Here is a 14,326-nt window from a genome sequence, read left to right as displayed (position 1 = left end):
TGGCAATGTGCTTCAGGAACATTGATGATGTGGACAAGACCATGGATGAGATCAATGAACAGACAGAGAACATGAAACAGATTCAGGAAGCATTATCTACACCAATTGGTGCTGCTGCGGATTTTGATGAGGTAGGTGAAATACCCAGCTGCATCTTATGTCTTTTGTACCTCTAATTGCTTGGTTTTTCTGTAATAATATGGATTCACTGTAATAGGATGAACTTGAGGCTGAATTGGAGGAACTGGAGGGAGCAGAGCTCGAAGAGCAACTTATGCAACCAGCCACAATTGCCCCAACTACAAAATTGCCTCCAATTCCAGGAAAACAACCCACACAACCTGCATCTCAGAAAGCTACTCCAAGTTCTGCTGAAGAAGATGAACTTGCTGCTCTGCAGGCAGAGATGGCACTATAGTGAGGTAGCTTCAACTTTGTTTAGATTTTAGTTTGACTATGCACCTTTACTGCTCATTTAGTTGAAGGCATGCTAGAAAAGTTAATGAGCTCCTATCTAATTAGTACCATGAATACATATCCGTAAAATCTGCATATATCCATGCTTTACTAATATTTCTATCTATGGAATCTTGTTGCCTTCTTATCTCGTTACCTATCCATAATGTATTATAATGTTACAAATCATAGGTATTGCTCACAGGTTTCTCATCTGAAGGTTATAGCCCAGGATCATTTTTCTGTCTCATCCTGTCTGACACTGAATGGGTGTATTTTATGATTTTTAACTGACATGAGAGTGTGAGAAAAGGCAACTGAGGATGGAGAGCAATGAAGATCAAAGCTTAACACACACAAAAATGTGAATAACTTTGAGATTAACTTCAGTACCATGAGATGAAAAGGTCATGCATGGTTTCCTGTGTCCTTAAGAAGCACAGATTAAGCCATGCCAGTGAAACAGAAAGGCATTGAAAAATAATTTACAGAAATTCTCGTACTATTAAAAGGTTTAATGGTGTGCACACAAACACATGGTTCATTAACATTACTGACAATAACTTCCTTGTTTGGAATTAACTCACTTATGCACTTCTGCAAGATCTCTTACCATCTACTTTTGCTGTATCTTGCATGTACACCCGCACAAACTACTTGTGTCTCATTGAATAAGTTATTTCATGTCCTTAGTTTGAAGCATTCAATTTCATATATTCTTGATCATATTTCTCATACACTTTTTGACTTTCAATACTCCTCCAATCCCCTCTCTGGTGATGTATATGAGGATTTTCAAAAGATTTGATAAAAGAAGATTCATTTAGTTCCATTGTCAAATTTGATTCTCACTTTTTTATCATCTACTTCTTCAAGTCCTTGTTTCATTTGCTTGTACTCTCTATTTAAAGAGATTCCGTCTCCTTTGTTAATATTGAATAATCAATTATCATTTCATGGTATGAAAGCATAGGTTCTTTTTTGGCAAATTTTTTTAATAAATAAATTTGTTGTCTTTACTTAGAAATTTAAGTTTTTTGACCAATTTTTTTAAAAATAAAATGGAGGGTTTTTGTTTTTGGCATATATATTTTTTAAAAATTTGTGGTTTTTTCTTGAAAAGACTAGTGATTTTTTTTCAGAAGTTTTTGTTCATTTTTTAATAAAAATTGAGGGATCTTTTTGGAAAATCGCGTGAGGGTTTCTTCTTCTGTGGAAAATCACGGGTTTGTGAAGTTTCTTCTTCATCGCACGGGTTGTTAAATTTTTGGATCAGAATTATAGGGTCAGAAGTACATGATTAATTTTCTTGATTTGAATTAATCTGAAACAATATATATCAATATCTTGAAGATATCGATTACTTCCTTAGAAACTAGTTTCCTTCAATAAATAAATTTGATTATTTATGTTTACTGGGTGAATAAGAAGAGAATATAATTCACACACATCACATGTATGTACACAGCGATTACTCTCTATGAACCATAGAGTATATATATCTCAGGCTTCACACAAATACACACAGCAGATCATTCACAGAGATAACAGCAAATAACTCCTGAAGATGATGCGGAATATGCACAGCTTTATTTTCACGGACATCACATACATATACACAGCAACTCTCTATCGGGTATTACATGGTTATATGCAGAATATCCTTCGACGATTAGAGACCAAAACTGCCGATCAAGGAAACTATATATTTGACTGAGCAACATGACGAATGGACATGACTCTTATTGGAAGGGTCAAAGGTAAAGGGTGCAAAGTTAACCCAATAGTCAACCGTTAATTTTCCATTAACAAATGAATGCAAACAACCAACAAAAATTATACGTAGAGATATGAACAAGCAATTTAGTAAATAAAAAGAATCACATATGTAAGACAGCGATATCTCCTGCTGCTACAATAACATCAACATGGGTTCTGTTTTTCTCTTGATTGTGGCAATTTTTATTGCAAAATCGTGGGATGTTTTCTTCTACAGTGAATGCGACGAAGGTTTTTCCCACCTCGCGATTGTTCTTGTCGGGTTGTGTCGCTGTTCGCGTGACCTTTGTGGCTGTTTGGATGTTTCTCAATCCACGACTAGAGTTTTTTCAGCTTTTTTTCCTGTGACTAGAGTTTTTTTCAGCTTTTTTTTTCCTGCTACGTCTTTTGTTTGGGTGCTCGCATGTAGTTTCTTTCTAACCACAATGCCTGTGTTTCCTTGTGCCAGGTGAAGGTTTTGGGGTTTCACATTTTTCCCGTGAAGCTGAATTGCCGTTCTACCATGTGCTTAGGGTTTTCTAGACCCAATTTTTTACATTTTTCAAAAATCTATGCAGGTTTTTTGATGATTGTTTTTCCAAAAAAACCATGCATATACTGGTGTTTTTTGTGTGTGCTTAGGGTTTTTTTGCTCAGTTCTGCAGTGTGGATTTCTTCTTGTTTGTTTTGTTTGCCTAGATCCGTGCACCTAAATCATATTTTTGTGACCAGGGTTTTGGTGGAGACAATTCTCTTCAAGCTTTTGATGAGATTTTTTGTAAATTGTGGGCTTTTATCATTTTCCACAAAACAAGGGTTTTTGCCTTCTTTTCACAAAATCGTGTGTGATTTCAGTATTGCATCGAGGGTTTGACAAATTTTCCACAAAATTGCGGTGTTGTCTTACAACAGCTTTTTGTGTTGACAGGTTTCAATTATTTTGCCGATTTTTTCAGCAAAAATTGAAGTTTTTTTGAGAAGTGGATCTCGGTTTCCGTGTCTCTGGCTAATAGGAGGGATGGCTTCATTAAACAACATCATGTTGGAAGGAACTTAGAGGTTCAATGGCAAGAACTACAATACTTGGAAGCAAAGGATGCTTACTATATTCGAGTACCGATGTATAGACCAAATCGTTTAGGGTAATTCTACTCGTCACATAGTAGCAGCCAAAGATCAAGACAAGTTTGATGAGTGTAACCATGAAGCAGTTATGCTGCTCAAGTTATCAGCCACTGATGAGATGCTTTCGAAAGTGTCGTTTGGCAAGATTACTGCTCAAATTTGGACTCACGTGAAGGATTTGCAGGAGACATTAGATAAAGGCAGAGATTTCTTCCTGAAGAGTATGTCGTTCTTGATTATGATGGACGACAAGATATGTTTGCAAGATCATCTCATGAAGATCAAAGACATCGGGATCAACTAGAAGCCATTGGTTGCAAGATAGAAGAAGAGGACATGGTGGTTATCACTCTTAAAAGCTTACCACGATCCTATGAGCACTTCATCAAAACTCTCAACATTACATCCACAAATGTTGTCTTGAAGTTTGACAAGCTGTGCAATAAGCTCTTATAGCAAGCTAGGTGGAAATAATAGTTTGGTAACAGTATTGACATAGACATTGTGGAATAGGTGTTTGCTGCCAAGGACAAAGGCAGAGGCAAGTCCACTCAGCAAAAAGGACAATGCACACCTGATGATTCTCATGTCATTATTATGGTAAACTTGCTCATGTACAAAAGATCTATAGAAAGCGGTTAGTTGATCAGAAGTCCAACCAAGGAGGGTCTTAGCAGTTGCTCATGTCACAAAGCATTTTGAAGAGGAGTCAGCCTTCTATGCATTTGTGGCCAAATGACTTGCAGATAATGTCAAGTCTTCTCTACGGTAGTTAGTAGAATGACCATTAAGGGAGGGTATTAAAATGATATTGTAATATTTAGCATGTAATGGCAATCTAATTAGTTTTAGGAAGTTTCCTTTCTATCTTTTCTTCTCGATTGTTTCTTTTATAGAAATATCGCTTGCACTCTCTATTTAAGGAGCTTTCATCTCCTTTGCTACTGCCAAGTAATTAATTATCATTTCAGAGATAATTGGTGCCATAAAACTTACAAATCTGTTCAATTATATGCGATCATTTTGCTGAATTGGAAATCTTAAACATGGATATTTGGGCTTTCTACAAGTTGTTCCTAAAAGTTAAATTCATTTTGTAAGAGACTGTCCTATGTATAATGTAAATGTATAGCAAAAGTAATTAATTGAATAAGGGCCCTAATTCGTGTTTTCTTAATATTCAAGATATGATTCAGACTATTTTAAGTCACGAGTCTAGCTGCAAACATGTCAGTTGTGGCCACTCGCCAACTTCAGGATTTGCACTTCAAATATTTAATATTGTGCTTTTATGTAATAATATTGAAGGGGATTATGAATGCATCAATGTTGTTAAATATCCTTAAGTTAGTTGGTGGGTGTCACTGGTTTTTTAGTTCCACAACTCTTAATTGAAATAGAATATGAATTAAATTATTTTGAAAATAAATCAAATATTCTCATCAAGTGCAGGGTAGTCCTGGGTAATGTTGAGCTATTTAATCGTCTGCCTAGTTGTTTTCTTTCAATACTTGTGCTCTTTGCTTCTAAAACTCTGCTGCATGTCATTCATAAAGATTTGTCACTGAGTTTTATGTGCAATATTTGTAAGTGGATTTTTGGGTTTATGTGATAACATTTTGCTTAATTCATTGCTTTTTTCTTTTTAACTGCTGGCCCAAATTCCTCTGCTTGCTAACTAGATGAACACTGAAATATTGAATCCATGTTTATTCTGACATTGATTACAAAAGAAATCACTGTCAATACTAGTGTTTATATGTGCAACTTTGCAAGATTATTGGTTGTAATCAATGTGAACATTTATGTTGCCACTTCACAGGTAGCTTTTTCCAAATACTTGAGTGATAAATTTTCTTGCCTCACATCATCATTAGCTCAATAATTTATATTCAGGAAGTCCTTTTGCTCCTTCCATTGTAGTCTTTAACAATTCTGGTGATAAGGGGTTCTTGTATTGCTGTGGAGTCTGAATCATTGTTTTGCTAGGCACACATTCTGTCATCAATTCAACTCGACTAATAACTATGGACCAGAAAATAAATGGGCATTTTAAAGAAATCCCCTCTTCAGTTCTGAATTCAGTTGTCGTTGACATGAATTTCTTGATTCTACTATGTTGTCTTTGAATAAAATTATTTGTATCTAGTGTTGGACTAGCTTGAATCCAACTGAAGAAACCTTAGAACATTGAGTTGGCATGCCAGTCAATGCGTCAATTTCATTTGCCCCATTATATTGTGACTCAAATAAATCCTACATACCTCATGGCACTATCATAGTTGACTTAATCATAGTTGACTAGCGTACATACCTCATGACACTATCATAGTTGACTTAATCATAGTTGACTTAATCATAGTTGACTTCATTCTTGTCTTACAAAGCTTGAATCCAACCTAAGAAACCTGATAACATTGAGTTGGCATACCATGCGATGCCTCTATTTCATTCTGATTTCCCATATGCCCCATAATATTGTGTCTCAAATAAATCTAACATACCTCATGACACTATCATAGTTGACCTCATTTTTGTCTCACAATGATTTGTTAAATCAATGCACAGTGCAACATGAATTGTCTTTAAATACATTTGACATCATAATGGATCCAACACGTCTTCAAAGTCAAGTATTTGCTTGTATTTGCTTGTTCTATGAAAAATATATAAACAAAACACTAAATAGACCCTTTCCAGGTTTGTCCTCATGACAAACTCAAAAATATTGTCTAAAGCAATAGAATCAATATTCAGCCTCATTCTAGATTTTCCTCCTTTAATGATCCAACAGTATACACCTAGAGTATACTTCACTTGTATACATCACAAATATCGGAAATACTACGACTCTTTTATGACCTTCCCATGACCATAATGAAAACATTTTCTTCCTTATGATCAATTTGTCTTCACATACTTGCCTTCTTTATTCTTCATATAACTCGAGTCAAATTTATATAATATGCAGACTCCATATCTTTCATCTGCCATATTGTATCTTAAGTTTATCATTTAAAAACTGCCTCCAATATGGTCTTTGCATAGACATGCAAAATAACAGAATAATTTTTTCTTCAATAGATCTCTTCTGGAACATTACTCATTTCTTGCACAAAGGCCCCATGTACTGTAATGTATATGTCTAACTTTACATGCACAAAGCTTGAATTACCCACAAATTATGAACATGTGGAACCCAACACTTTTATTGTGTATTTAGTACCTCTGAAATCGAGCATTTTACAATCTAGTTGAATTGTTGATACATGATAGCTTCGGTAAGATAAATGATTGAATGAGAGATAAATGAAGTCTCTCATTCAATCATCTATCTCATCGATAGACTATAATAGACTTCACTTATTATTCCTTTATTCTATCATCTGATATTACTATTATAATTGCTCTCCTTATATATATGGTGCATTATCGGTTTTACCGATTATAATCATACAAACTGATGTTAAATTTACGATCATGCTAGGATCGTATTTCACGATCTGTGTTAATATATAAACATTGCAATCTAACAATAAACAGTAACCTTGATATCCCGATTGTTATCGGGCTTCATTGTTAATGCCACCGATTAGTTATCGGGCTTCATTGTTAATGCCACTGATTAGTTATCGGACTTCATTGTTACGCATTGACACCGATTAATATCAGCATTAGATTGGTTACGTATTGCAAATGAAAAGGCACGATCAAGTGGCATCTTGATTGGCCATGTCTAATAGACATGTCCGATCAAGGTGTCACTTGATTGTCCCTATTTTTTTATATATACCGATCAATGATAAATGGAGAAGACATCGAAATTATTAATGCTCTATCTCCACATGCAATACACAGAATATAATTAATCACCAGAACAATTATATTGTGATAAACATTTACATTGAAATACAACAACATTATATATATACCTTGATCATTGAATTGGAATTTGAAAAACATTTACATGGTATCAGAGCGCCGATGGATCGAACTTGCGGCTTTCAAATTTGTGAAAAATTCAAGTCAAGAATATATCTAACATCGCATTTCTCCAAATGGCCAGCACTATCAGATTTGAGGATAGGCTCGAAGGAGGTGACAATTTCTCAGCATGGAAGTTCAGAATTAAGATGATTCTAAGAGAATAAAGTTGAATCATTTGTAAAAGCTGAATCTAAAGAACCTGAGAACGAACCTGACAAAACGACATGGATCGAAGGCAATGAAAGGGCCATAAAATCATATGGGGTGAGGAATAATATTATGCCTATCATAAAGAAACATGAGACAACCTACCATATGTTCAAAGCACTTGAAAATGCATTTGAGATATCCAATGCAAGTAGAACCTTGGCCTTAAAAAGAGAAATAAATCATATAAGTATGATCAAAGGGGAGTCAGTCAATGCCTACTTCATGCGGATATCAGCCCTAAGGGATGATCTAGCAACACTTGGATATGAGATCCAAAGCAAAGAGTTAACACTCATTGCCCTAGATGGGTTGCCTAGTATATGGGAAACGTTCGTCCAAGGTATCAGTGCAAGGGCTAAATATCCAAAATTTGAGAGGCTAAGAGCAGATTGTCTTCAAGAAGAGTCAAGGTTAAATAAGAAAGGGATCAAACAAAAGAATATAGATGAAGATCTCCAAGTCCTAAATACGAACTCCGATTAGAAAAGCAAGAAGAAACAATTTAAGAAGAGGAAAGGTCGTCAAGGCAAGAATACCTCCAAGAAGGATCTCTCCCATATTCAATGTTACAGGTGTGACAAATTCGGGCACTATGTTGCTAAATGTCTTGAAAGGGCTAAACAACAAGCTACATTTGCCAAAGCGGGAAAATCAAAGGGAGAAGATGACTCCGAGAAATATGTACTCTACTCAGCACTTTCAAACCAAGCATCAAACAAAGCTAACTCATGGTTGATCGACAGTGGCTCATCCAGACATACAGGCATCAAGAGGAATCTGGTCTCCATCTCAGCACTAGAGGATAATAGGTATAGGGTGACCTTCATGGATAACAAAGTATTGGCTTGGCCAAAGAATTCGTCCATTAAGAAAGCCAAAACCATTGGTCAAAGACAAGGCTACCTGTATGAGCTGTGCACAGAGCCCAACCTAGCCCTAATCCATGAAGTTGCAGATGCTAATGAAGTTTGGCATAGAAGACTAGGGCACCTGAATTTCAGAGCTTTATCATCTATGGAAAACCTTGTCACAGGTTTACCCAAGTTAAAGCAGTATCATTCAAGGGCATGCAAGGGATGTGCCCTAGGTAAAAATACCAAGGGTTCTTTTCAAAATAGTACTAGGAAAACAAGTAATGTTTTAGAATTAGTCCACTCTGATGTATGTGGACCTATGTCTCTACCCTCTTTAGGAGGATTTTTGTATTATGTAATTTTTGTGGATGACTACTCTAGAAAGACTTGGTTCTACTTTCTGAAATGTCAAGAATCAGAAGAGATCCTTAATAGGTTCAAAGAATTTAAATCACTAATAGAAAACTCCTCAGGAAATAAAGTTAAAACCTTACGAACTGACAATGGGGGGGAATACACCTCAGATCTGTTTAAGGATTTTTGTAAAAATGTTGGGATTAAGAGTGAGCTTACTATACCTTATAATCCTCAACAAAATGGGGTAGCTGAGAGGAAAAATAGGACAATTGTAGAAGCTGCCAAAGCTATGCTCCTTGATCAAAACCTAAATACCAATCTTTGGGCAGAAGCCACCAGCACTGTCGTGTATATACAAAATAGATGTCCTCACTCTCAAATTGAAGACAAAACCCGCGAGGAAGTTTTTACTAAAACAAAGCTAGATATCAGCCATCTTAGGATATTTGGGTGCCCTGTTTATATTCATGTACCTAAAGAGAAAAGGTCAAAACTAGAGCCTTCTGGAAAAAGGGGAATACTTGTTGGGTATAGTGAAACCTCCAAGGCTTACAGAATCTATATACCTGGTTAAAGGCATGTTGAACTTAGTAGGGATGTAATTTTTGAAGAAGACTTAGCCTTCAAAAGAGCCTAAAGTTCCATGGAACTTGAAGTCCATGTTCCTGCCGCTAACATAGATGAAGATCCTGCCCCTGAGCTTCAGAGGGAGAATCTTGATGAATTTGAATTTGAGATTCAAAACCCACCTACAGAAAATCTCAAGAAAAGACCGCTATGGGCCACCAAAACCGTAGAAGAAGCTCAGAAGTATGCTGCCCCTTCAGGAACCTTCAGAGAAAGCAAAAGGCCTAATAAATTCACCAGCTATGTTGCCCTCATGAATGATCTTTCAAAAGCTGAACCTACCAATGTATCAGACGCACTTAAACATCAAGTATGGAAGAATGCCATGTCTGAGGAATATCAATCCATTATGAAAAATGATGTTTGGGAGATTGTTCTTAGGCCAGCTGGAAAATCTGTGGTTTCCTCCAAATGGCTTTTCAAGATCAAACATGCTGCAGATGGCAGCATTGAGAAACACAAGGCCAGATTTCTAGGCAGAGGGTTCTCACAAAAGGAAGGAATTGATTATGAAGAAACCTTTGCACCTGTAGCCAGATACACCTCAGTAAGAGCAGTCTTAGCCATTGCAGCAACAAAGGGATGGAAAGTACATCAGATGGACGTAAAGACAACATTCCTTAATGGAAAGATTGCAGAAGTAGTATATCTAGAGCAACCTGAAGGGTTTGAAAATCATGATGCAGAGTCTCATGTGTGTAGACTCAAGAAAGCTCTTTATGGGCTTAAACAGGCTCCCAGGGTTTGGTATGAAAGAATTGACACTTATCTCACAGAGCTAGGCTTCTCAAAGAATGATGCAGATCCAAATCTCTACTATAAGCAAGACAAAGGTGATATGCTGATATTGATTCTATATGTTGATGATTTGCTAATCATAGGAGAAGATCACCTCATAGATCAATGCAAGAAAGACCTTGCTAAAGAATTTGACATGAAGGACTTGGGACTCCTTAATTACTTCCTAGGATTGGAAGTATGGCAAAATTCTGATGGCATTATACTAAACCAGGGTAAGTATACCTTGGACATTTTGAAGAGATTTGGAATGTTGAACTGCAGACCTATGACTTCTCCGATGGAAACAAACCTTCATAAACTTAAGGAAGCAGCAACAGAATTACAACCCACAGATCCTACTCTATACATGCAAATGATTGGGACCCTGATGTATCTTGTAAATACGAGACCAGATATCTGTTATGCAGTTAATGCTTTGAGTCAATTTATGTGTGATCCAAAGGAGATACACCTGGTAGCAGTAAAACATATCATGAGATACCTACAAGGTACTCTAAAGCTTGGTCTCAAGTATGAGAGAGTTGATCTGAATTTACACGGATTCACAGATTCAGATTGGGCTGGAAGTGTAACTGACAGGAAAAGCACCTCAGGATGCTGTTTCAGTTTAGGTTCAGCCATGATATCCTGGATCAGCAGAAAGCAGTTATCAGTAGCACAAAGTTCCACTGAGGCCGAATACATTGCAGCTTCCATGGCTGCTCGAGAGGCAGTATGGCTTAGGAAGTTGCTTGTGGGATTATTCGGTGAACCAATGAAACCTACAGTTATTCATTGTGACAACTAGAGTTGCATAAAACTTTCAGTGAATTCGGTGTTTCATGACAGATCCAAGCATATTGAGATTCCTTACCATTATGTGCGAGATATGGTAAACAAGAATGTGATCCGGTTGGAATACATTTGTACAAGAGATTAGACAACAAATATTCTTACCAAACCACATTCCAGAATGAAGGTTGAGCACTTAAGAAAAGGTCTTGGTATGATTGAAAGGTAATTTGCTTTGTAATCTGTACTTATATATTAATAAGATGTTTAATGTGTAAACTTCTTTGTCGTGCTATGACTTTTATGTGCTCCACCCCTTGTGTACATTTCTAAGAGGTGATGATCTCTCAGATAATGAACACTTGTATGAAGACATTATGAGGTGACGATCTTATAATGATCAAACCAGATATCATGTGTGATTCCTGGTATGTCATGGATGTGCCATGATTATATTGTGGTAAAGACATTTGAAAATGTCAGTGCACATACCACAATTTGGATTAAGTGAGGATTTAATTATTCTCATGCATTTATCCTTAGTATTGCTTGCTTTGCAATACTGATATCACGTGCTTAGGTGATATCTTGTCATCACAAGTTAATGTGGTGAACTTCTTGTATCACGTGTTTAGGTGATACTTCATGTCACGTGCTTAGGTGATATGACTTCTTGTATCACGTGTTTAGGTGATACTTCATGTCACGTGTTTTAGGTGATATGATCCTTTGGAGAGTGAGATTATAAAACTACATAAGTTATATTGATCAACATGAGAAATGTGATGCTAGATATGTTGTTTGTCATTCATCTTCCCGAGCTAAGAGGGAGTGTTGATACATGATAGCTTCGGTAAGATAAATGATTGAATGAGAGATAAATGAAGTCTCTCATTCAATCATCTATCTCATCGATAGACTATAATAGACTTCACTTATTATTCCTTTGTTCTATCATCTGATATTACTATTATAATTGCTCTCCTTATATATATGGTGCATCATTGGTTTTACTGATTATAATCATACAAACTGATGTTAAATTTATGATCATGCTAGGATCGTATTTCACGATCTGTGTTAATATATAAACATTGCAATCTAACAATAAACAGTAACCTTGATATCCCGATTGTTATCGGGCTTCATTGTTAATGCCACCGACTAGTTATCGGGCTTCATTGTTAATGCCACTGATTAGTTATCGGACTTCATTGTTATGCATTGACACCGATTAATATCGGCATTAGATTGGTTACGTATTGCAAATGAAAAGGCACGATCAAGTGGCATCTTGATTGGCCATGTCTAATAGACATGTCCGATCAAGGTGTCACTTGATCGTCCCTATTTTTTTATATATACCGATCAATGATAAATGGAGAAGACATCAAAATTATTAATGCTCTATCTCCACCTGCAATACACAGAATATAATTAATCACCAGAACAATTATATTATGATAAACATTTACATTGAAATACAACAACATTATATATATACCTTGATCATTGAATTGGAATTTGAAAAACATTTACATGAATTTGTGAAATGTAAGGTATATTGTCTTGAACGGCAGTGGGTTCTCTCATTTAAATTATGGTTTGTTTATGTTTCCTCCTCTCACAAAACTATTTTCTTTTGTTGTACATAGTAGCCTTTGTGGCATTTCTCATTATTGGTTCATACTTCAGATTTAGTATTTTAACATTTTTCCATGTAACAGATAACAATGATCATATCCGTTTCCATACATTATGTTACAAGGAAATGGATATGGATATGACAGTTTTCGTAAGATTTCCAAATATATCTGCCGTTTATACCTCTGTGCATGTGTTTAGAGGAAAAAATGAAAATGTATTGTTTTTGATAAATGTCTAAAAGAAATTTAATTGTGGTTGTTATTTGTATTAGAAAAGAACATGGTGTGATTATTGAATACAATCAATTTTAGATGAGAATATATGAAATTTCTTGTAAAATTAGTAATTGCTGCAAACCAAGTAATTGAAGTGTAACAGTGCTGTGACCTGTACTATCAATGGATACAATCAATGTATGCAATTCAATGATGGACTGATTCTTGTATAAATAGAAATATCCAATTTCTGCCAGCAATATTGACATGCATGGATAATATCAATCACATTAAGAATACAAGCTATGTAACTCTACGATGTGACCAATTTACATGTGAATGGAGACATCCAGTTTTTACTAACAATCTTGATATGCATGAATAATATTTTTCACATTAAGATTATAATCTACATCTTTTTGAACATAATCAGTCATGGAATATTTTGATGATTACAGCATAAATGTTCAGCACAGTTCTGAACCAAATTGCTGTAGTTATGAAATTGGAAGATATGTGATAGGTTGTTATGCTTTTGGTTAACTGTTTTCTTTAGGTTGTGCCAGAGCTTAATTATGATCCTTTCTTCTAACGCCAACAAGATTCTTCATGATGTCTAGTTTGTAGTTACTGAGGGCATTCAAAAGAATGAGTTATTTTTCAGTTGAGCTTACAAATAATTTTTTACTAACAGTATATTTCACATGTAACAGGTTTTCATGAAAAAAAAATTCATATAGGGTCTCGGGGTTCCGTCTTGTTACTGGATGTTTTAGTTACAAAGACAGAAATGGTCACTGCACAAGAGTTAACCAGTGAATTGGTGTGCTAGATTTGTGGGTAAAACAAGTATGGCCCTTGGCATAAATTTAAATGTTTCAGCATCTGAAATGACACATCTAAATTAGAAACTTTCTGGATGGACAGTGTCATTAGTTATCTTTAGTTTATATTATCTGTTTAATGCATAATTATTAGAAGCATGCATAAGTGATTGAAACATGGCTTCTGTTTTTTGAGACTGTCATTGTGATCTTTTTAGATTTAGCTCAATATTACTGCCAGCATGTATATAATAATATCCCCTCATTGGGTTGTACTGATATTAGTACAGATCTATCGTCCACTATCATTAGCATAGATGAGTCGTATGACATCTTTATGGCTGGTTATGGTGTGGAGCATTAGATGTAGATAAACAAGATAAGATAAAAAGTGACTCTTCGGGAGAGGATTCCTGCCTTTGTTGTACGCATAATTTATAAATATTATATCAATTGTGGAGGAAGTGATTACATATTCAACACATTTCAGAGACTACGATATAAAATTTGTGTTCTAACAGAAATAAAACTAAAAATATTTAGTCGTTGTTATGAGGCCCAGATTCTTGTATAATGTTTGAACTCCTACATTTTCTTTACGGTAATACTAATAAGCGTTAGCACTGTATGCACATATATATCAAAAAACCACATCCAACAAGATAATTAATAAAAATGCGAAGAGCAGATGAAC

General features: G+C 35.5%; 1 protein-coding gene across 5 annotated transcripts in view; it reads left to right on the top strand.

Annotated features, from left to right (window-relative positions):
* Positions 1 to 14,112, top strand: part of LOC131060228 (vacuolar protein sorting-associated protein 32 homolog 2) — a 71,511-nt gene extending 57,399 nt beyond the window's left edge. For 2 of the 5 annotated variants that reach the window (XM_057993397.1, XM_057993401.2), the window contains 3 exons: positions 17 to 131; positions 218 to 422; positions 13,522 to 14,112. In XM_057993397.1, the coding sequence (XP_057849380.1) occupies positions 17 to 131; positions 218 to 418 (316 nt within the window). In that variant the 3' untranslated portion in view covers positions 419 to 422; positions 13,522 to 14,112. Of the gene's footprint in view, positions 1 to 16; positions 132 to 217; positions 423 to 648; positions 974 to 3,142; positions 4,205 to 13,521 lie in introns of those variants that run through there. The other 3 variants (XM_057993399.2, XM_057993398.2, XM_057993400.2) reach the window with 3 other exon arrangements.
* Positions 14,113 to 14,326: the final 214 nt, after the last annotated feature.

Source organism: Cryptomeria japonica, chromosome 9, assembly GCF_030272615.1.
Source record: "Cryptomeria japonica chromosome 9, Sugi_1.0, whole genome shotgun sequence".
Lineage (NCBI taxonomy): Eukaryota > Viridiplantae > Streptophyta > Pinopsida > Cupressales > Cupressaceae > Cryptomeria > Cryptomeria japonica.
The sequence above is the reverse complement of the archived record's forward strand: the minus strand, read 5'-3'. Positions and strand labels throughout refer to the sequence as shown.